Source organism: Sebastes umbrosus, chromosome 16, assembly GCF_015220745.1.
Source record: "Sebastes umbrosus isolate fSebUmb1 chromosome 16, fSebUmb1.pri, whole genome shotgun sequence".
Taxonomy (NCBI): domain Eukaryota; kingdom Metazoa; phylum Chordata; class Actinopteri; order Perciformes; family Sebastidae; genus Sebastes; species Sebastes umbrosus.
The window spans coordinates 13,377,156-13,399,577 of NC_051284.1; the positions used below are offsets into that span (position 1 = coordinate 13,377,156).

The 22,422-nt window shown below is 41.5% G+C and overlaps 3 protein-coding genes across 4 annotated transcripts; 1 reads left to right on the plus strand and 2 right to left on the minus strand.

Annotated features, from left to right (window-relative positions):
* The first annotated feature begins 473 nt into the window (after positions 1-473).
* Positions 474-19,345, plus strand: chrm5a (cholinergic receptor, muscarinic 5a). Of its 2 annotated transcripts, XM_037747305.1 has the most exons (3): positions 474-594; positions 1,763-1,874; positions 16,340-19,345. In XM_037747305.1, the coding sequence occupies exon 3, from the start codon at positions 16,410-16,412 to the stop codon at positions 17,979-17,981; it is 1,572 nt and encodes a 523-aa protein (XP_037603233.1). In that variant the 5' UTR covers positions 474-594; positions 1,763-1,874; positions 16,340-16,409; the 3' UTR covers positions 17,982-19,345. The 2 variants fall into 2 exon arrangements, with proteins under 2 accessions (XP_037603233.1, XP_037603232.1); XM_037747304.1 differs by lacking the exons at positions 474-594; positions 1,763-1,874 and adding an exon at positions 8,142-8,842.
* LOC119474931 (golgin subfamily A member 6-like protein 22) lies at positions 4,540-6,185 on the minus strand. Its single transcript, XM_037747306.1, has 3 exons — positions 5,988-6,185; positions 4,877-5,635; positions 4,540-4,777 (listed from the first exon to the last, which is right to left on the minus strand). Exons 1-3 carry the CDS (start codon positions 6,015-6,017, stop codon positions 4,658-4,660), a joined length of 909 nt encoding a protein of 302 aa, XP_037603234.1. The 5' UTR covers positions 6,018-6,185; the 3' UTR covers positions 4,540-4,657.
* zgc:194887 (uncharacterized protein LOC571819 homolog) lies at positions 18,872-22,128 on the minus strand. Its single transcript, XM_037747307.1, has 3 exons — positions 21,968-22,128; positions 21,706-21,857; positions 18,872-20,168 (listed from the first exon to the last, which is right to left on the minus strand). The coding sequence occupies exons 2-3, from the start codon at positions 21,854-21,856 to the stop codon at positions 19,474-19,476; spliced, it is 846 nt and encodes a 281-aa protein (XP_037603235.1). The 5' UTR covers position 21,857; positions 21,968-22,128; the 3' UTR covers positions 18,872-19,473.
* Between the last annotated feature and the right edge of the window lie 294 nt (positions 22,129-22,422).

Here is a 22,422-nt window from a genome sequence, read left to right on the forward strand (position 1 = left end):
AATAGACCATAAAGCAGGGTATGCTTTAGGGAGTGGCTACCTTGTGATTGACAGGTCACTACCACGGCGTTGTCCAGTCTGGGAGTTTTCGTCTTCCAACTTTAACCCTTTCACAGTGTGTTTTCAATTCATGAAAGTTAATTATATCATTATGGTCGGCTAAAAATATGGCTATACATTGTTTATTTCAGAGTGAAATTGTATGATGTGTGATGATTTGATGATTTTGACAGGACTAAATAATCACACCATCATGGGCTGTGATCTAAAGCTTTAATATAATGGCTTACAGAGAGAGCACATATGTTGGTCTTTCAGTTTTCGTTTAGTCTGTTTCCTGTTTTATTTTGAAAGTTACTCTCCCCATGTGTCATGTTTTGTTTTACTTCCTGCCTTTGTCTTTTTCCCGCTTGTTTTACAACACACCTGAGTTTAATTAGTTCCTTTTGTATTTAGTGTTTTTCTGTTTCAGTGTCAGATCGTCTGCCTGAGTAGCTTCAGCCTCGCTCCTCATGTTTAGTTTTCTTCAGTGTTTAGCATCCTAGTTTTTTGGATCGTCTCCTGTTACCTGCCTGTTTTTTTGGACCACCAGCTGTGAGTTATTTTCTTCTTTAAATCATTGAACTAAACCCGCTGCCTCCTCATCTGCTCATCCTCGTTTGGTTCCATTAGTCCTGAATCGTGACAGCTTGTTCCTTACCTAACACACACTCTCACACAGGTGCACAAGCGCTCACACGTGCACAGGTCAGCCTGGGTCTCATCCAGACAAGGTCATTGTTGTTGACGCAGGAGTGTCTGAAGAGTCGGTGTTGGATGTCCTCAAAAGGAGTGCAAACCACAGGCCCACAATAACAGATCAGTCAGAGCTGCCTATACACTTAATCTCCTGTGTCAAGGCAACATTAAAGTTGCATTGTAGAGAGGGAGAGCTCATGTGCCACCCAGCTCCGGCTGATTGGTACATAGAGAAGGTGTACAAAGCTGCTGGTTCGCTCATTCACTGTTTGTTAGTGACATGGATACTGTTTCTTGATTCTAATTTCAGTAGACACTTATGTATTAATGACCCTAAACATAGATCTGATCAAATATTAGATAACTTTCCATCATCAAAAGGATTTGAACAAGGTATTTGTGCAGCATCTTATCATCTAAGAAACAAGTATTTTATACCCAGGGATTAAAGCAAGCACCACAGCAGAGGGATTTGTAAATCCACTGAAACAGTACAATGTATTGGCAAATCATTATGTCAAAAAGGAGTTGTTGCTTGGGGCCAAAGGGAGACAGGACAAATAGAAAAAGCAGACACGTCTCCAGATAAACATTTGTTGCACATCAAAGCCTCGATGAGAGTCAGTCGATTCTTTCAGCCAGCGTGGAGAGACGCGTTCGCCGGGGATCAACTAGATTAGAGGGGGCTCCAAAGTGAGCTATTGATTTGTTCAGGTTATTCTGCTGGAACTTTATTGTTTATAGTGATGGAAGCTAATCACTAAATTGGCAAATCAAGACAAAATAAATTCAGTATTTAACTAAATTAAGCTCATTTACCAAGTTTCAGTTCAGGAACAGCCCAATCACTTTCAGAGGGGGAAAAAAAGATCAGAATCGCACCATGTAGAGGCTGATCTTTTTTTTTTGCCAGCATATGGGTGCACAATTGGGTCAGGAGATAAACAAGCCCCTGTGGACTGTAGACAGATGCAATCCATCTCTGGCTGGGTTGATGTCCTCCCCCATCTTGTCTCTCTCACAGGCATGCAGTGATCACACAGTGACCTGTGGAAAAGCAGCCGTGCCTTCAGGATGCAGATGAGCAGAAAGGAGTGATGGCAGTTCTTCCCTGACATCTGCTATCATTACAGAAGGTGAATATTGTTTTCCAAAGAGGATGAGGTGAGGATGATGCAAATCAAAAAGATATATCTGCACGAAAAAGCACTTTTAGGTTATTGGAAAACCATTATTTTTTAGGGCTTTAATGTTAAAGGTCATATGCTTCATTTCAGTTAATTAATGGGAAAGTTAATAATGCATAAGCTTGACATTAGTTCTAATAGACTTTTGTGATTTAATCAATAAGACACATCCTGCAAATATAATCAATATGAATGAGCTTGTAAGGCAATGGCACATTGGTGTGCGCACCTGCGCTTTTGTGTCAGTGTTAATGCGTTAATATCGCATAAAACATACGACTATGCTCTCAACTTTGTGTCGGTCAGCGATTTAACAGTAATGATGAGCCAGGTGTCTGTCCTTTGGCCGGCTGCCTGGAAATGGCATTAGATTAGACTGTCAGCCGGGGTGGAGTGGCGGACGAGGGGGGATATACGGTGCTTTGTCGAACAGACGTGGCAGGATTTTCATGAAACACATCAATCATGTCATTGGCATATAGCTCTGACCTAGTCGGGAAATCATTTCAGCGTGGGAGCTGCATTATGACAAATGTCAATATGAAGTATAGGAGGGAGTCGTCTATCTATAGTCCGCTAACCAGCTTCCTCTGCAGCTCTTTAGTCCGCGTGTTTCAACCCAGAGGTCTTTTCAACACATTGGACTTTCTTATTATCATTGCATGGCTACCACCATGGCTAGCACTTTGTGACATCTGATCCAGAAAGGTGTTAAAAAAAAAATGTTTACCTACTTTTTAAAATGTGCTTATTGTATTCCAGATAGCTTGCAAGCAAATACATTTTATTTTGATAAATTAGACCAATGGTTCCCAAGCTTTTAGGCTTGTGACCCTTCAAAATAAACCAATAGTTTTTAGAGGCCTGAAAATATGAATGATCCAGTGTTTCACAAGACAAAAAGCACAAATTAGAGAAAAGTCTGAAAAACTAAACAATGTTGTCTTATTTGCCAGCTTGTTAATCATCTCATGATCGGGTTGGGAACCACTTTATAGTGTGCTGCAGGAATGAGTCTTAAAACCAGGAAATGAGTTAGCATTTTAGCACTTCCGGTTCCCTTGTCTGGAAGTCAATGGGTTTTTTGAAAGAATGATTATAAAATACATCAGTAAATACAGCCTCGCTGTGTATACTCGCGCTCATACGACCGTGGCGTAGTTTGTTTATAGCCTAACGTTAGCATTTTACTTCTGGTGATTGCATTCACACTTCAAAAATCATAAAAGTGGCGTTCATTTGTGGAGATTATCCAACAGAAAAAAAACGTGTAAGTATCATAAACCTTTATTTTCCACACGTTACCCGTCCGAGCTACCGTTGAATGAAAAATGTTCATCACAAATATAAATCAACTTTACCTCTTCCACTCAATGTAATGTAGTCCAGTATTATTTTAAGGTAAAATAAAACTATTAAATATTTTAATGTTAAATATGTGTATATTTTTTTCTTGATTCTCCTAATTATTTAATCCAACGGTTAATTATATAAACCGTTTGCCTCGCAGTCCTCCATTGGACGGTCTGAACAGTATGTTAGTATGTGATTTCGAACATGGCCCATGTTAACATTGCTGACGTTTAGCAGTTGGCACAGATCATGGTTGCTGTCTTAGTTTAGCATGTTAGCATCTGGTAGATGTCAGGATATTTCACAGGATATGTGAAAAGTTTGACCAGATGCTACATAGATCAGCCAATAGGATTAATCATCTGGGGACCGTGATTGTCTTTGTGAAAAGACTGTAAGATGGTGTACCATAACTTTAGGATTTAATCTTATCTAATAGTGTGGTTTTCTTAGCTCAAAATGTTATCCTTTGGTTAATCTTAAAAAGAACTTTTAAAACCCATTGACTCCACAGATAGATATTGATGAAATTCACATCCAATATATAACACTATTTTTAGGGCTAATTAATGTTTCCCCAGCTTCATCTGTAAACTCTGAGGTCCGTTTGAGTGTCATTTTAGATATAAAGAGAATAGCTTCTGTATTTCCAATACCTTCATTAGACACTAGTAAAGCACAATCAAACAGAGGCTGACTCTAAATCATTAATATACAGTAAAAAGATAAGTCGACCCAAAACACTACTGTGGAACTTCAAATTCAATAGTTAAATGTCCCGTGTACATCACCAACAATATATCTACCAAGGAAAATTGAAAGATGATAAATCTGCAGTGAGAATATTTTAAAAAACCCTGCTCTCCCAAAAAAAAGTCACTACACTCCCTTCAGCAGAAGAAGAAAATATACAGGTAACAATCTCTGGATCTTCAATCTGCAGTGTAGTTCCACACACTGATAAACCAGAGACTGAATTATATTGAATAATTACCAAAATAAGTTGGTATCAAATTAGTGGTAAGTGAGTAATACATACTTTTTTTTATTATTTTTTTTATTTTTTTATCTCTGACAGTGTTACGATTAATGATGAGAAATTTAAAACCATATAACGTTAATAAAACCTTTTTAACTGGGAGAAAATGGAAGAAACCTCAGGAAGATCAACAGAGGTGAGATCACATGGAGCCTGAGCCACACGACCTCCTCTCCACTATGTAACCCCGACAGTGTCACACAGATAGGAGACAAACATACATTAGTTTAATATTTATGAATTTAATGAATGCATTTAAAAAGTAAAAATGAAAGTAGGAAGAATTGTAGAGAGGAAGGGGTAGAGGAAGTTGAGTTGGGGGTAAGAAGGGAGATGGGCTTTAGGGTGAAGGAGTACGGCTGGGTTCGTGGAGGGAAGTTGTCTGTCCTGAGGAGGTCAAATAGCAGACAAACTGACCCCATCTCCAGAAGCGCTTCTTTCTTTTGTTTTTTATGAGCTCCTGAAAAGAGAAAGACAACATATTCAATTTTATCTCCAGAGGTCTGAAGTCATCTGAAATACGTTGTTTGAATCAAAACGATGAGCTGAGGCATCGTACCTGAGGGTGGTTGTTCTCCTCCATGAGGTTCTGGATGTCCTCCTTCTTGTCTGCCTCCTCATCCTTCCAGATCTTCTCCTTGACCAGCAGCATCTCCTCCAGCTCTGTCTTTTCTTGTTTGTGCTGCTGGTCGCTCTCACAGAGCACGAACAGCTCATTTTTAGCTTGTTCTTGTTTTTCCGGGAGCTCCTTCTGGTGGCTCTCTCCTTGCTCTGTGATCTCTTTATGGTGGTTCTCCTTTGTGTCAGCCAGCTGCTTTAGGAGGTTTTCCTCCAGAGCGTCGCACCTCAGCTGGCTCTTTTTCAGAGCAGACCGAGCGGCGTTCAGCTTTTCCTTTTCCCTGGTGTGGAGCTCTTCCAGCTTGACCTTGCCGGCCTTCTTCAACTGACCGGCAGAGGCTCTCACCCTCTTGATTTCCTTCTTTTGAGCGTGGAGGCTCTGTTTAAGAGAGATGATCTCCTCATCGACTTTCTTTTTCAACTCCTCCTGAGCCTCGACACGCTCATCATTGAGCTTCTCCAGAGCAGAGAGACGGCGGTGAAGAGAGTCAATGACTTCTACTTTCTGTCCGATCTCTTCCTTGGCCTTGTTGAGTTTTTTCTTCAAGGCAACTTTGGTGAAGTCAAAGCGTCTCTCCAGAGCAGAGTGATGGCGGTGAAGAGAGTCGATGTCATCTCCCCTCTGCTCAATCTTCCTGTTGGCCTCCTTGAGCTCGGCCTTCAACTTATTATTCTCTTTTTCAGTGATGTACAACTTCCTCTGTAAAGTGGCAAGTATATGGAAATGTGTTCTTAATTGACAGTGACACCAAAAGGAAAATTGTTAATGATACTGAGATAACATATTTACATACAAGTCTGAAGTGAAACCCTACTTTAACCATTAAATAAATCATTTATTTATTGTATTATAATACTTTATATCTGAGATATTTATCCAGTCAGCCATTCAGTTATTCATGTATCCACCTGATAGAAGGTGAGAAATAACTTTACTCTCATTATTGATTTAATTAAAGCAACATGAACACATCTAAAAACAAAAGCAGGCTTGTCTATAAATGCAGTGATGGATAAAATGTGTCAAGTGTCTCCTGGTTTGAACATCTTACCTTGTTGGCTCTGCACTGTCGTTTAGCCATGGTGGTTGACGATATGGAAAAATGTTCCAACACGTGAGAGAAATGCAAGATATTGCGATTTTGCTGTAATATCTGACAGATAATTCGCTGTGAAGACAGACAAATGTTTCTCCGTTCAGTAAGTGCAGTTCAACTGTCGATCAGTGTGAAGTGAGTGACTTAGTTCTGGAAGAATCTGCTCTTATAGACAGTTCACGTTCTAGAACATGTAGAGGTCATCAAGGCAACCAACATTCTCCATTCTACTCTAGAACAGGGATAGAAAGTAACACACACACAGCAGCGTACTTCTATCTCTGTGAGGACACTCATTGACATAATGCATTCCCTAGCCCCTTACCCTAAACTTAACCATCACAACCCTTACCTAAACCTAATTCTAACCTGAACCTTAAAACTAAGTCTGAACCCTCAAACAGGCCTTTTGAAGGTCTGTCCAAAGGTGAACACCGGCCAAAATGTCCTCATTTTACAAAAATGTCCTCACTCTGGAGGTCTAAAACTCAAATTGGTCCTCACAAAGATAGCTGTACAAGTGTACACATACAACACACAAACGCACACTATTTTCTCTATTTTCTGAATTTATGAATTGTACCTTGTTCTTTGTCTTTATAATTTCATTATTGATGCTTTGTCAATATTGTCTTTGTGACATTCATGCCAATAAAGCATTGTTTTGAATTGTTAAGTATATTTACTCAAGAACTGTACTTACATTTTTTTGACTCGACTTGTAGATCATTTTAATATTTCCATTTTATACTTCTCCTCCTCCACATTTTGGAGGCAAATGTTGTATTTCTACTCCAGTACATTTATTGACAGCTGTGGTTGTTAGTTACTTAGGAAATATATGTTGTGTTTTAAAAAAAATATAACACGTTGTTAAAGATTAAACCGGCGGTTCCCAACCTTTTTGGCTTGTGGCGCCTTAAAAAATATTTGAAAAAAAGTCTAGATGGGGTCATGTTTCAGATGTCTTTACGTACATAAAGAAGTGGAAACATCAAAAATAAGAGACACTATTTTTTGCACTTGGTTGAGGTGAAAAAGTTGGTGTATCAATAAAAGATAAATGGGGATACTGTAACCGTCCTCATATTAATACATAAACATAACAGAAATGCCATATTTCCATCACATTTTCTACATGGTTTTCCATCAAGCCGTCAATTGTGCAAGCAGCTTATTACGACCCATATAGGAGGCGGGTTTCTTGTATACAAACATTACTGGGTGCGTGCGCATTCAGGGGGCAAAACCACTTTGGCAGCAATAATCCAAAACTCAATAGAAGAATCCCATAAGCTAACTTCCAGGTTGGACTACAAAAATACGTCATCCCTGCAGCAATCTATTAGACTAATATAATATAATATAATAATATATCAGGCTTACTGTATATCCAGAGTTTAGAAATTGAGAGTAATTTGTAATTCTCTGCAGTGATTGAGTAGCAGATCAAGAGCCAACTTTGTCCCTTTGACCTTGTGAATATGACCCCGTATCATAAATGAAATGAGGGAAAAAATACCTACAGTAGGCTATATAGTATAATACAAAGTAATATATTGGCAACAACTGGATTTATTAGTGTATCTCTCTGGTGATTTGATGGGAGCTCATGGGACAGATCAGCAACCATCATCTGGATTAAAACCTATAAGGACATTACGCCAATCCAGGACAGTCGCCTAATGCCAAGCGAATAATTCCCCAATCAGCACAATGACACGCATGCTGTATACACACGTGCACGCACACACAAACACAAATGTCCCAATGAAAAAAAAAAAAAAAAAACATCTGTCACTTCAGTAGTCTGCTTATCTGGCCCAGCCATGTCAGCGCGCTCCCATGGGAGCACACAAAGGCAGCAGTGGTGTTTTTATGCTCTGGAGATGAGTTTGCTGATACCCACAGCGCTATTCAAACACTCTTCTTGCTTTTTTTCCCGTGAAACACACTCACACAAAAGACATGCCGTTGGACGTAATTAATGGTTTGAAACAGGATTTGGCTCTGACTAAACACCACCACCTCCACACACACACTCCCTCCCGCCCCCACACCTTCCAAAACGAAACCCTAGAAGTCACCCAGCCACCTCCTTTTCTCCCCCCCTCCTCTCCTTCCTCCCTCTCACACTCTGTGGTCTGCATGCTCACTGTCCCGAAACATGATGAACCATTCAGCCCTATGGGAATTTCTCCTCCCAGCCAGCTAACGTCAGCTACATCTGTGTCTGTCAGCCAGAGTGTATGCAGCAGCGGCAGCGGCAGCAGCAGCAGTGTGGCAGTAGTGAGAAGCAGCCTCTCAGTGACATTCTGCTTCAACTTGACTAAGAGGCAGCTCATCCAGATCAGCTCACACTGGGAGGAAAAGTTCTTCTTTCTTTGGCTCCTGAGCAGATTCTACTAATTTACGAATGACTGAGGAAGGATGCTCTGCAACTTGAGGATACTTTTCTCATTTGGACGCCCGGTGGCTGTGCTGGATGGCCGAGGGGGAACGTGATGCTCTTGAGCAGGGGTGACCGAAGCCTCCTGGTGTCCACCCTCCTCCTCTACTCTTCTTTCCCCTCTGCCTCCGTGCTCACACTTCTCCCTCGGACCTCTCTGGCATGCCAGGGTCAAGTCAGCAGGATTTTCCCCATCCACCTCAATCATCCCTCCAACCGTGTTGTGATCCTGTTCCTCAGCGCCACACTTGACCCGAAGGCTTCCCAGGCAAAACAAAGGGATTAACCATGAACTTTGCTCTCACCAGGAGACACACTCTGCCCTTAAACAGAAGACCGTGAGATCTGATGAAAGTCAACTGTGAGTATATGTTCATCTTTTTCTCCTTTCCCCTTTTTACATCAGTGACTTGTTTCACAGTCTCAGGAGAATCATGAGTGATTGAATATGCACTTTTTGATTAATGCACAAAGGCGTGACCTGGATTTAAGGGGAAACAGCGTCATGTGTGCACAAGTGCATGTCTGAGAGGACTCGGCATGTATTTTTAATGTAGCCTTTTACCGTAATGAAAGCAACAGAGGACGAGCTGCCGGAAAGATGTGTGTGAGTCTCTTTTTCTGGAGGACTTGGTGTATAGAAAAGTGCCATACGTTAGATTGGATATGTATCTATTTAGTCACATATCGGGTACATTTTGAAGCCTACTAGTTATTTCTGAATGTGTATGTATATAAGTCTGTAAATATCTTGCCTCCACCATCTATTTTATAACACATCCATCCTCCACATATTTCTATTTATCTTCTCTTGTCAGTACAATTTTATAGCACAATCCTATTTGTCTTCGAAATATGAGAACATTTTAAAAATGGTATCCTCATTTCAACTGCATAGTTCTTTTTTTTTGTTTCTATTTTTATTTACAATCAATATTTTTCTTCAAAAGCTAAAGCTCAAGGCTCTCACCTCTTTTCCCCTTCCTCGCTTTGATTAAGTGGAAATGACAAAACACGGAAGGATTAAGCAGTGAAGCGTGATTTTAACGAGTCCATCCAGTCCCCACAGATCTTGGGAGGTGCTGCAAGAAATGTACAAAGGCGCTGGAAGAAGTCACCGTAAAAGAAGTAATGGTTTGGTGGGTTAGGAATGACTAGATTGTAAACCACTAGACTTGACTGGTTTTGTACAGCAATTTCTTTTGTTAAATTGTCAGTAGGGGTTTGGGAGTTGTCCAGCAGGGATATATTAAAGCATCAGATCGTTTTCTTTCATTTCATATATAGTATGCCAACGAGCTTGGTTTGAAGTATATTAACAAACTGAGATAGCTTAATGTCCATACGTTATTCAGCTTATGAGTGTACCTTCAACTGAGCATAACTTCCACCATTAACTGAAATTAATGTTTGAACAGCATGGAGGTTGTTCAAACCATTGCCTTTTTGTTTTCGCAGACAAATGTGACATCAGCATAGAGAATATTGGGCGTGTTACGTGTTACGTGTTACATCAGACAACACAGAGGCTCAAACAGTCATATTTAGAAAACTCCTCACACAAGAACACAAATGAGTTTATAGCCAGATCATTATCCAAATGATGGGGCATTAATGAATTGTTGTTGTCGCTCATAAAAAAGAACTCCTCGAGGCATTAAGCTTAATCGTTTTATGCCCTTCAGCAGCTGCCGAAACCACTGGGGTGTCCATAAGGGGATCATAATATTCATCTAATGATCATCACTTCTCGTTGAGAGATGTTATTCATACTTGTAAACTCACAGGAGAGAACACATTTAGGTATAGAGTAAACATGCTTACTTTTATTTGCCACCAACGCTGACACGCTGATAAATATTTCAGGTTGCATGTCACTAAGCCAGATCTTACATGCGAACATTCATAATCCTTTTTTCGTTCTCCTCCATTGCCTGATACACAGGATGATTCAAGCATTTCTTATGTCCTCATCCAGAACGCCACATATGCAGGAATCTTAACCATGGGTCAGTGGGCTGACTACAGGATGCACGAACTATTGGGCCAAAACGCTCTGGGCTGATTTACATATCATACATACTCACCACGCAGACACACATGGTGTCCTTTGCTTTGCCTCGCCTCTCTTTTGCTTTCCTCTTCTTTTGATCTCTCATCTTCTTTCCCTTTCTTCCACAAATGCCACACACACACACACACACTATGCTGTTGCGTTTCTGCTGTGCTGCAACCAAATGAGAGTGTAGAAAAAGGTCATGTATGACTGGGAGGTGTGGTGGGGGCCAGTGTATGGAGCCACTGCACAGGATGGCCAGGTGCCAGACAACCTGCAGGAAGCCACCCTTCAACATGTCCGCCTCTGCACTCAGTACGGAGGCTCAGGACAGATTTTGCGCTACCTAGTCCGTCCTCACTCACAGACTGGGTTCTGTTAATCACTGGATCAATGTCCATTACTTATGCATAGCTATCACAATATTTCAGGAGGCAGTCTAATACTCTTAGGATGTATATATAATGAGGACGTTTTCAAGGCAAGAGTGAGAGCAAGACACCCATTTGGCACTGATTCATAGTAATGAAATATTTTTATTCTCATACACTGTATAAATAAGTCACAATATAAGCGGTATGCTACCAGAAATTCTGCAGCATTTGTTCGTTTTTCAAACCCACTTTTTGTCTGACCAGACCGCGTCACACAGCTCTTTCCCACCATTTGATACCAAACTGCATCCATAAAAGGTCCAGAAAGAGGCCACAATATACCGTATCTACTATTTATAGTGGCGCAGAGTCCATGTTTACCCCACATTCGGAGTTCTGAGTGTACCATTAAGATGCTTCCTGCTTCGATTTAGAAGCTATTAGCAAGCTTGACTTGCTCTACCTGTTGAGGTCAAGAGGGAGAACAAGTTTATTCTGTGTGCGTAGGCGTGTGTTTGCGTGTGTGCGTGTTTTTGCGCGTGTGCGACATCAGTGAGTCAGGAATATTCCTTGTTTCTCAAATACCTGCCTGTCATCACCTCTTGAACCCTGGGTCTCTGGCTCAGGCCCCTGCTCGAAAATGACAGGCCCCAAATTAATAGAGTCTATCTCTGCAACTTCAAGATCTATTAGAATAATATTGGTATCATAATAAGGGTAGCACTTGGGAAATTTCTGCAGAGGTATATGTATCAGTATATATGTTACTGGGTTTATGTACATGAAGATGGAACACAGCATAAATGATAGATTTAATTTAAAACTGTACACTCCCTTTGGAATGGAGAATGGTTGAAATTTTCTCGGGTAACTGTAAAACTCATTTAATTTCATTTACATGTCATTAAGTATTAACTCCATCTAAATACACTTGTTTTGAAAAATCAATCAATCAGACCTCTATACATTTTCCCGTTCAAACCAGCTCTTGCCTGTATTGAAGGCCAGTGCCTTTAGGATGAGTGCAGTACCACGATCCATCCACCAGATGGAGACGTGTTTTCACATGGAGGGCTCAGGATAGGCTGTTCGATGCTGGAGGAAGGCAGAGTGTAAATGCTTCTCTATTCCATGCAAATAAATACAGATGGTTGGAATAGACTCAAACGTGATCCATAGACATCAGAGTAGCCATTAGCAGCGTTGATATGCCCTCGAACACAACGTTTGATCACAAAACAGCAAAGGTAAGACATCATTTATAGCTATGGCTTTATAAAGTGAAGTTAATTTGTTTTCTATTCTTTGCCTGCTATAGTTCAATGAGTTTTAGTCGAGTGATAAGACTTGTAAGACTGTTGGAATCTGTGGCGTCTCAGCTTTCATAGACACACCGTTCATGCGGGTAGCAAAATCGCTAGCACCATATGCGTGCATGCACTGTTAGCAAATTTTTGCTGTGTGCTCATTTATGCTTGGTTTTGGAATTGAGTTCCGTTTTGGTAAAAATGGTTATCGTGAGCTTTAAGCCAAGTTTCCTCCCATTATGTGGGTATGCAGGATGTTGTTACATGTTTAACATGTCCTTATCTTGTTCGTCGTGATGTGTGAAACTGCCCCCGACCCGGTATCGGGGGCGCTCGGGTTCAAATGTAAAGATTTTAATCTACAAAGGGGGGTCCCTGCAGAAAATGTTTCGGAAGCGCTGGTTTAGTGTGTTAGTGTGCTAGCTATTTGGTAAAAAACACAAAGAATATGGCTGACACCTGAAATGTTTTTCCCTGTTGAGAAGAAAACAACCACACAACGAGTCACGTTAGTAGCTACTTCCTCTTGAGGTCAATGCCTAACCTGCCAACATGTTGATGTTTACCATTTTAACTATTTTACTTTAGTGTGTTAGCATGCTAACATTTGCTAACTAGCACTTAACACAGTATAGCTGAAGCTGATGGGAATGTCATTAGTTTGCAGGTATTTGGTTATAAACTGAAGTATTTGACAAATTAAAACTTTGACCTGATAATTGCACTAGATGACAAGTCAGGGGTCAATACCAAAGTCATTACAATCCATTCTTAGGGGTACATGAACATCTGTACCAAATTGAATGCCAATCCATCCAGTAGTTGTTGAGATATTTCAGACCAAAGTGGTGGACCCTTCGACCGAGGTAGTTAGCAACGCAAAAAATATTATAAAGGCTTAATTTGACCTCATTCTCCCCATGAGTGGAAAAAGGAAAACAATTATTTAGATGCACCAACACACCATTTTACCTCATTAAACAATAAGAATAAAACAAGCTTTTGCATACCAGAAAATAGCAGAGAATTCAATGAGTCATGGCATCTTCCACACTAAAGTGTGTAATGATGTGAGGATTTGAGTGATGTGATATGAAATGCCATTCTTCAACAAGATGAGGAACAATCCAAATCCTGCAGGAGGACCCCCCTCAGTGACTGGAATGTTATTTGTGTGGGCCTCAGGCTGCCGCTGGCACTCCTGCTAACCTGGCACTGTCAAGCGAATGCCAATGAGTGAGGAAGTTATTTCTCAAATATCGGATAGTGATCGCATCCAAAGCATTGCATTGTGGGTTGAATTTATGATACATTTTAGGAGGAGCTCTCCAGTAAAAGAGAGATCTTCTTGGTACATGAGACACAAGAGAGAAGAAAGGAGCAGATGATTCACAATCCGGTTTATTGCTGAATTTGTTTTCACATACAAGGAAATTGCTTTGGTGTATTGGTGCATAGTAATAAACATATTAAGAGAAAATTAAATAAAAGCAAGTACTATAAAAGTCAAGACACATAGATATAGAATGGAATAAAAATACAGTAAAAAACACACACAACAATTACAATATATCTGTTTTAAAATGAAAGCTGAAGAAGTTTAAAAGTAGTAATTTTGTGCAGAAATGTGCAAAATATTGTGTAGGGGATGTGCAAAAGTTCATAGTATGAAGTATAATTGGAATACGTGTTAATCCAATATGCGCAATGTACATAGATAATGATCCAATACTAATAATGAATACTCATGGTTAGGCAGTTTGGGCTTGAAAAAAAATAAAGTAACCGTATAAATGTTCATCCAACTTTATCTTCAGCCAACCTTTTTTCATGTCCAATGCAACTGTGAAACTGCAGGATGAGGGTGTATAAAGCTGTTTCTCTGCCCACGCGTGTGCTAGCAAACCCACGCCCATTTGCAAGCTCTGGCCGACGGCCCGAAGGTGCAATTGCCACAAACCAAGATTCTCTCTGTGGAGATGATCTTCCCGAAATTTCACTGTTGCTCCACACTGAGAGCCTCGAACATTTTCTGCCTACCTGATGGTGGTTTATGTCACTGTTGTTGTATCTGCGGATTTGAAGGCCATGCATAGGACGCAGATGCTTGGCTGTAACCTGGCACTGAGAGTTCCTTATTTTACGCAGAGCAAGCTGAAAATCCCAATGCCGTAATGCCCAGGTATTTCCTGAGAGAGGAATGAGGGAGTAAGAACTTGTTATCTCAACTGACGGTGTGGAACAGTGTGACACAGAGACTAACCTCACACTCAATCACTGTACAGTCTGAATGGGCACAAATCTGTGTTTCCTCCATAGAATATAATCATTCGCATATACAAATGTACTCAAACCCAGGGGATTTAATGCTGCTCCAACGCAGAAAAACCCTCAAGGCAAGAGCATGACCACATGGCACTGTCATGCATGTGTAGGTCATTAAAGGCAAGGCATCAAGCCATAGGAACTTCCCTTGGGTTTGTTTCGAACTCAGGGGTCCATGTTGGCATGGCTCAGCCACTATTGATCGGTCTGTCCAGCACCCTGGGATAAAATGTGCATGCACACCACCGCTCTAACCTCAGAGTGAAGGGGACAGTGTGTGCTGTGAGTTCCCATATGTGGAGGGTGTTTGCTGCCCTCTATTGGTGCAGGGTGTATAGCTACGTGTGAGTTTTTGTACCAACCTCCTTGATAGTATCTCACACTTCAGAAACAATTCTTAAACATTGTGTGTGACTAGTTGGTGACTAAGTCCCAACCTTATTAAGAAAAGACCAGAAAATATGATTTGATGTACTGAGTTGTATACACATGCTTCTGTGTTTGGCTATGGAGACAGGAATGACCAAATGACCACAAACGGGCACTGCTGACTGAAAATGCCTCTATTTCTAGAGACTAAAATGCTGCAGATAAGGGAGCAAAATTCAAGGACGAGGGAATTGCACAGGCTCTCACAAAATGTTTGCTTATTTGCTTATTTAAGTGCCATTACTCTTAAAAATGAAGTATACACTGCAGAAATAGGAATTCGATGCACGGCTGATGAATTAGTTGGCAGTGAGTTTGAAATGTAGGCAGTTTTGTATGTTTTACACAGACTGCATCTTTTCTGCATCAATTTCATGGCTGAATGTACAGTATTGGCTCCCTTAGAGTGCACCAAAGTTGTTTTTTTTACAATTATATCCAAGTCTGTATTGATTTCTTCTTACAATATCTCAGGGAAAATGATGTTCTCACATTTGACTGATAGAAAGAACAAATTCCTCATCATTATTTCATTTGTGATTGCTACCATACAATATACTGTATATGTGATCAGAAGATATAAATGTTGACTTGTTGTATGGTTGGAAATAACTGGTCCTCCCACAGTCCAAAGACATGCAGGTCAGGTGAACTGGACGTTGCCCATAGCTGTAGATTGCTGGGAAAGGCTCCACTCTCCGATAATTCTGCAGTAATGTTATAAAGGAACATCACAATGTGCTAAATTTTTAGTCAAAAAACCCAAAAGCTGTAGAGCTATAAGCACTAAGGACCAAAATAACCAAAATCACTGTCATCATTTGTTTGTTAGAGGATTTTAGTTTAATCATAAACCAGTATCATCTGCCACGTTGTCATCGAGAAATGGCCATCTTAGTGAACTATAAATTGAGTTTGAGCACTATTAATATAACAGCACAGATTTAGAGCAAGGAATAACATTATGTAATGACCTGGATTTTTTGAAATGCGCCACAGATGTTTGCAGAGATTGCCTAAAACACTCCATATGGGTATACTCGCATGATCTAATTGTGTGAGCTGCGTGAAGTACAATAGCTGAATGATGTTTATTCCAGTAGACGCAACCGGCAAATAATAGCAGAAACAATGCCTTCTTCAATGCCAAATTTATATATATAGCTCACTAAAGTGAATGTATGGCAAACACAGGTTTGACATTTAGTTTTAAAGAGCAAAAGCTTGAATATTCTAGTATATCCTTAGTGTCAAGCCAAGTGTGACTATGTGATGCTCAATATGCTGAATTGATGCCATCTAGTGGCTGTGAACAGAACTTTATTTTGGAGGGATAGAGAATAACATTTTCTTTCTTTTCTTACCAGGAGATCGTCCTGAAAATGACAAATCCAAACACTCTTGTCATGGTTGGATGCTAATAAAAACAAGAAGACCATGGAGGGAGAGAACTCCACTGTAAATGCCAGTACGATGGATTTCCACCTGGTCACTCACAGTCTCTGGGAGGTGATCACCATTGCGACAGTTTCGGCCATTGTCAGCCTCATCACCATCGTGGGGAACGTCCTAGTGATGCTCTCCTTTAAGGTCAACAGCCAGCTGAAGACAGTGAATAATTACTACCTGCTGAGTCTGGCAGCTGCTGACCTCATCATAGGTGTTTTCTCCATGAATCTGTATACCTCGTACATACTGATGGGCTACTGGGCCTTAGGGAACATCGCCTGTGACCTGTGGTTGGCGGTGGACTACGTAGCCAGCAACGCCTCCGTCATGAACCTGCTGGTGATCAGTTTTGACAGATATTTCTCCATCACCAGACCTCTGACCTATAGGGCCAAGCGGACTCCCAAACGAGCCGGGATCATGATCGGTATGGCCTGGCTGGTGTCCCTTATTCTGTGGGCCCCACCTATTCTCTGCTGGCAATACTTTGTAGGAAAAAGGACGGTCGGTGAGAGGCAATGCCAGATCCAGTTTTTCTCGGAGCCTGTGATAACCTTTGGGACAGCGATTGCTGCCTTTTATATCCCCGTGTCAGTTATGACAATCCTATACTGTCGAATCTACAAGGAGACGGAGAAGAGGACCAAAGATCTGGCGGAGCTGCAGGGGATTAACTTTCCCGCAGACCCTGGGGTCCCCCAGCCTCAGAAGACCATTATCAGATCCTGTTTTAGCTGTAAATTAAGGTCGGCTTCGCACGACAGGAATCAAGCCTCTTGGTCCTCCTCCAGCAGAAGCAACGCGGCCAAATCAGCGGCCATCACCAACGACGAGTGGTCCAAAGCCGGTCAGCTGACCACGTTCAACAGCTACGCCTCGTCTGAGGAAGAGGACAGGCCCGTGTCTCCGGGGGGTTTCCAGCCCTCCTTCAGGAACCAGGCTTGTGAGACCATCAAGAGCGGAGTGGGCAGCGAGAGCGAGCAGCTCAGCAGCTACGAAGAGGACAGCTTCTTCCAGACGCCGCCCAAAAGCAACTCTCAGAAGAGCGGCAAGTGTGTCTCTTACAAGTTCAAGCCCGTGGCCAAAGACACTCCCGCGGAGCACCACAGCAAGAACGGAGACACCAAAATGGCATCGTCGACGTTCTCCTCGGCCGAGTCCATGAGCGTGCCGTCCACCTCCTCGACGTCTAAGCCCATAGACGCCACCTTGAAGAACCAGATCACCAAGAGGAAGAGGATGGTGCTGATCAAGGAGAGGAAGGCAGCTCAGACTCTCAGCGCCATCTTGCTGGCTTTCATCCTGACATGGACGCCTTATAACATCATGGTGCTCATTTCCACCTTCTGCTCAGACTGCATCCCCCTCTCGCTCTGGCACCTGGGCTACTGGCTGTGCTACGTCAACAGCACCGTCAACCCCATGTGCTACGCCCTCTGTAACAAGACTTTCCAAAAGACCTTTCGTATGCTCTTACTTTGCCAGTGGAAGAAGAAAAGGATTGAGGAGAAACTATACTGGTATGGACAAAACCCCGTGGTCAGCACCAAACTGACATGAACTATTACTTTTTTTAAGATGGTGTATGACGATGGCTGTAAATTATACGTTTGTATTGATAATCTCGGCTTTATGAACTTGAATTCTACACAGTATCAAAAGTAAAAAAAAAATTATATCAAGGAGCTGGTACAAATTTTAGTGTTGCTCATTAATCAGTAGGTCTGCTATAGTGTATGTTAATTACTGCTCAGACTTTGGAAATGGAAGAACATTATAAAATTGTCCCAACATATTTCAGTGACACTGTAAATAGATTTTAAAATATTAAAAATACCAGTAATTTCCCCCAAAATTGGTGCTGTTATGCGTCTCAGATTTATATTGTACTGTATTTGTACTCAAGATGCACAGTTTGACATCTGGAGCATGATAAAATTGCTCCAATCTAATAATTTACACTGTATATTGGTTTAAAAGTATTAAAAATGACCAGTATTCTCCCCCAAGTTGATGCTCTTAACACCCAAAATGTCATACCACATGCAGTTTTATCCTGTAGGTATTGTGTTTTGCATTGAGGATGCACATTTTGGACTTGCTATTTTTATTTTAAAGGGCTAATACGTGTCGTCCTGATGTTGGAACCTGCTTGCTAAGTCAAGATTGTAACTTGATGATAACAAAGCCTTTTCACACGTGCCATTGTCATTCGTCAGATGAGTGAATATAGCTTCAGCTTCGATGTTTTCACATTTCACATTCTGCATTTTCTGTCCCATGGAAAAAATAGAGTGATGGTTCCATAAATTAAACTACAAAAATTAACAAATAACCCCAAACTGAACCCTTCTGGTCAACCCCACAATCCTTACAATTTATGACAAACTTGCTGAACAATGTCAGTGTTTACAACGGGAACAGTGTGGAGGATTTAAGAGTACACATTGTTTATTATAATCTGTTTATTAGTCTTCGTCCTCAGGATATTTTCTTTTTCTTTGAGCATTGAAATACAGTATTTGTTCTGTAGCTTAATCAGTATGTCATCATGTCTTCATCGTGTTTCTGGAAAACTTGTAATGTACTGTGGCAAATAAAACGCTGTTTGTGAAATGTTCCTTTGTGTAAGCATTGGATGGGAGATGACATGCAAGAAAAAATATATATATATTTTACATGTGTCATAAGCTATAATGTCATGAAACACTTTCTTGTAACTGTGATAAACCAGCTGCACTTGCAATTTGGGGAGTGATGAGATGCTTCGCTTCGTGTGTTGACATGGTGTTCGATGGAAACAAAGCTAGAGCTAAAAACGTACATTTTTATACTGTGTCCCAAGTTTGTGATTCATTTTCTTGTTCCTTTCAGTATTTTGTGATCATGTCCATGCATTTCTGAATAAAATGTGGTGAATTCAATGTTCAGCTTAATGGCTTTTTGGAGAAAAGTAGCATTCTGTAGTGTTTCTTGCAAAGAAATTAAAAAAAAAACTAAACTCTTGGCCCTTAGTAGCTGCCAAACCCAGTGTCACACAGAATCCAGATCCTTATAGCTCATCTTTCTTGCAGTCTCCACTTGGAACCAGTTTAACTGTGTCTGAAGGTCTCACCATCATCCATGCATACTTGCACAGTCGCTCCTTGTTGCAGTCCTTCTGCCAATAGATGACGTTCCTGCGATTGAGGTTGGCACCAGCGCAGGCGTCGTACCACCAACCTCCTCCCGGAACCCCCTGAAACTCCAGCTTAGCACAGTTTTGGAAATAGTTGTCATTGTCTCTGTCTTTAGTGGTGAATCTCTGGTTGTCATGCAGGTAGTTCTCCGTGTCCAGGGTCAGAGCGTCTACAGCTGTGCCCTGGAACAACCCCAGCCTCAACCTGTACGCTGACGATTCACTCTCCACCAGGAAGGGGTCGTACTCCCCCATTTTGGTGACGGCGTCACGGTCCACTAGTTTTACTCCCAGTATGTAGCGCCCAGGGCCGCGGGTGAGCTGATGGAGGTATTTGTTCCCGAGCCAGTGATCACCGGTCACAGCCCCGAAGCCTTGCTTGTACTCAGCCCAGGTGCGATCAAAATCCACGCTGCTGTTGACGGTGATGTGCTGCACAACCGTCCAGCCTCCCTCCTGCATAGCACAGTGGGCCACGATGGGGGAGTCACCTGGTTGGATCAGGTACACCCCATCTCTGGCCTGGCCCGAAGAGGTCATCAGCATTTCATGGCAGTCTCTTGGCAGCACTGTTGGGTAAGTTAACATATCAGTATCATAACTGTGGGGGAGATATGTACAGATTTCTATTGATGCTGCAGTTTATACCATTGATTTTCTCTTCTGACTTGTATGTTTATGTTTCATTATGCAGACATGAAAACATATTTGCTAATAGTTACAGTGAAATTCAATAATCACAAGTAACCACGACTACAATTCTTTTATCTAAAAGAACCTGAAACTAAGAATCGTTGTGTTTTCGCAAAGAGTATAGCAAAGAGACAAAAAAAAAACAGCTGCTGCCACCATTTTGGTCTGAAAACACTTATTGTATTTATAATATTTTATTGTTTATTATTGTTTTACTGGCATCCGGTAGTCACTTTCAGCCCAAAATGTTGGAAGCGCAGCTTGGCGCTGATGTTGCAATGGAACGAACAATTGACTTTCACTTCTTGGCAATATACGTTCTTTGGTTTTCGTTAGCTTAGAATGAGCCCTTCATATCTACAAAGGGAGCGGGTCCTCTTCACAGAGTCCACCATGTTGCTCCGCCATGTTTCTACAGTAGCCCAAAACGGACAAACCAAACACCGTCTCTAGAGAGAGCCTTTCACGTTTTTACGTTACCTGAAGGCCTCCATAGTTCTCTGACACACTTGTGAAACTGCTGTAACGTGAGCCGCAGAGTGCAAAACCGTGGTACCACCAGCAGTTGTCTGACTGTCGTTGCTCCTAAAGTAGTGTTATTATGGTAAGGATGGCGTCCGAGCGAGCCGAACGGCGTTACCACGATTTTGCACTCAGTGGCTCACGTTACCGCAATCTTGGAAAGGGAGGAGTGAGCGGAGTGGTACTCAGTTGGTTGGTAGTTGCAACCATACCACTAGATGCCACCAAATCCTACACAATGTTATTTTAAATGAATAGTTAGACATTTTGGGAAATACACTTATTTGCTTTCTTGCCGAGAGTTAGATGTGAAGGACTGAGAGTGGTATCAATTTTCTCATCTATCTTTCGGCAAGAAACCGAATAACTGTATTCCCTAAAATGTCTAACTATTCATTTGCAACCACTCTGTGCACAACTTGAAAATATCCAACTTTAGCGTTCCTAATGGTAGTGTCAAAGGCAACACTGTGGTAAACAGCAATGCCAGAAATTAGTCATTACATGATGTCAACACACCACCAACACTGTTTCTCAATGTCTCCCAGGTAAACATAATAAACCTTGATCAATTGCGACACTATCACAACTATTATGATTGAAAGAACTATCATACGAAGATACACAAATCACCTCACGGGACATCATACTGTAACACTTATCAATAATGAGTCACTAAGCAATTTGGGTCTCCAGGCTGGAGTTTGACCCACAGGAGAATCCACACAGATAATCTGAGATAAAGGTAATTTAAAATGTAAAAGCAATCACATGACAGGACTGTTTCACTCAAAGTACACACTGTACCTCAGTCTGTCTCTGAGATCTGAAGTTATGGGAATTTCAAATCCCCAACAACTGCAAACAAAGTACATTATTGAGTATAAATACCTCTCATTCCCTGGTTGAGGACCACGTTGTGTGCATCTGGGTAAAGGAGATTCAGGTTCTCAGCTTGGAGATGCTCCATGTCGACTCCAGTCACACTAAGCAGCAGCAGCAGCAGGGCCGCCGCTGGCAGCCAGCATCTCACACACTTCATCCTTCACTTCCGTTTTCCGTCAGACCAACAGTGTTCAGTTAATAATACAGTACTGTACGCTTCTTATTGACTGATTAACACACAACAAATCTGTACTGAAGAAAGTCTTATCTTCAGTGAAGACCCCTGTATGAGGCCACAGTGTAGAGATATGTAGCTCTCTGTAACCCAAATCTTCTCCCTCGCTCCTACTGTATTGGTCTACACTGAAAACAAACAGGGCTGTCGACTGCTGAGAGTTCACTGAATCGCCGGTCCCTTCACACAGCCTTCTCCTGCCCAGTCACAAATGGACTTCAGCCTCAGGTTCACAACACAATGACAGACACTAACTTATCTGTGTCAAGTGAGATAAACCCACGTGTAAATGAGGAGAGAGATATGAGCTATGTGAACCCATATCTCTGCCTTACTTAAATCACTTCAAGAGTGAATGAGGCTGAAGTCCAGATGATGATCTGGGAGCTGTACTTTAACTTAAGGTGAAGTACAGTGTTGAGTTAAAGCACGTACAGTTTGGAAACATATCAGAGCTGTCTTCTCCCACAGAGGAAGGGGATTACTGT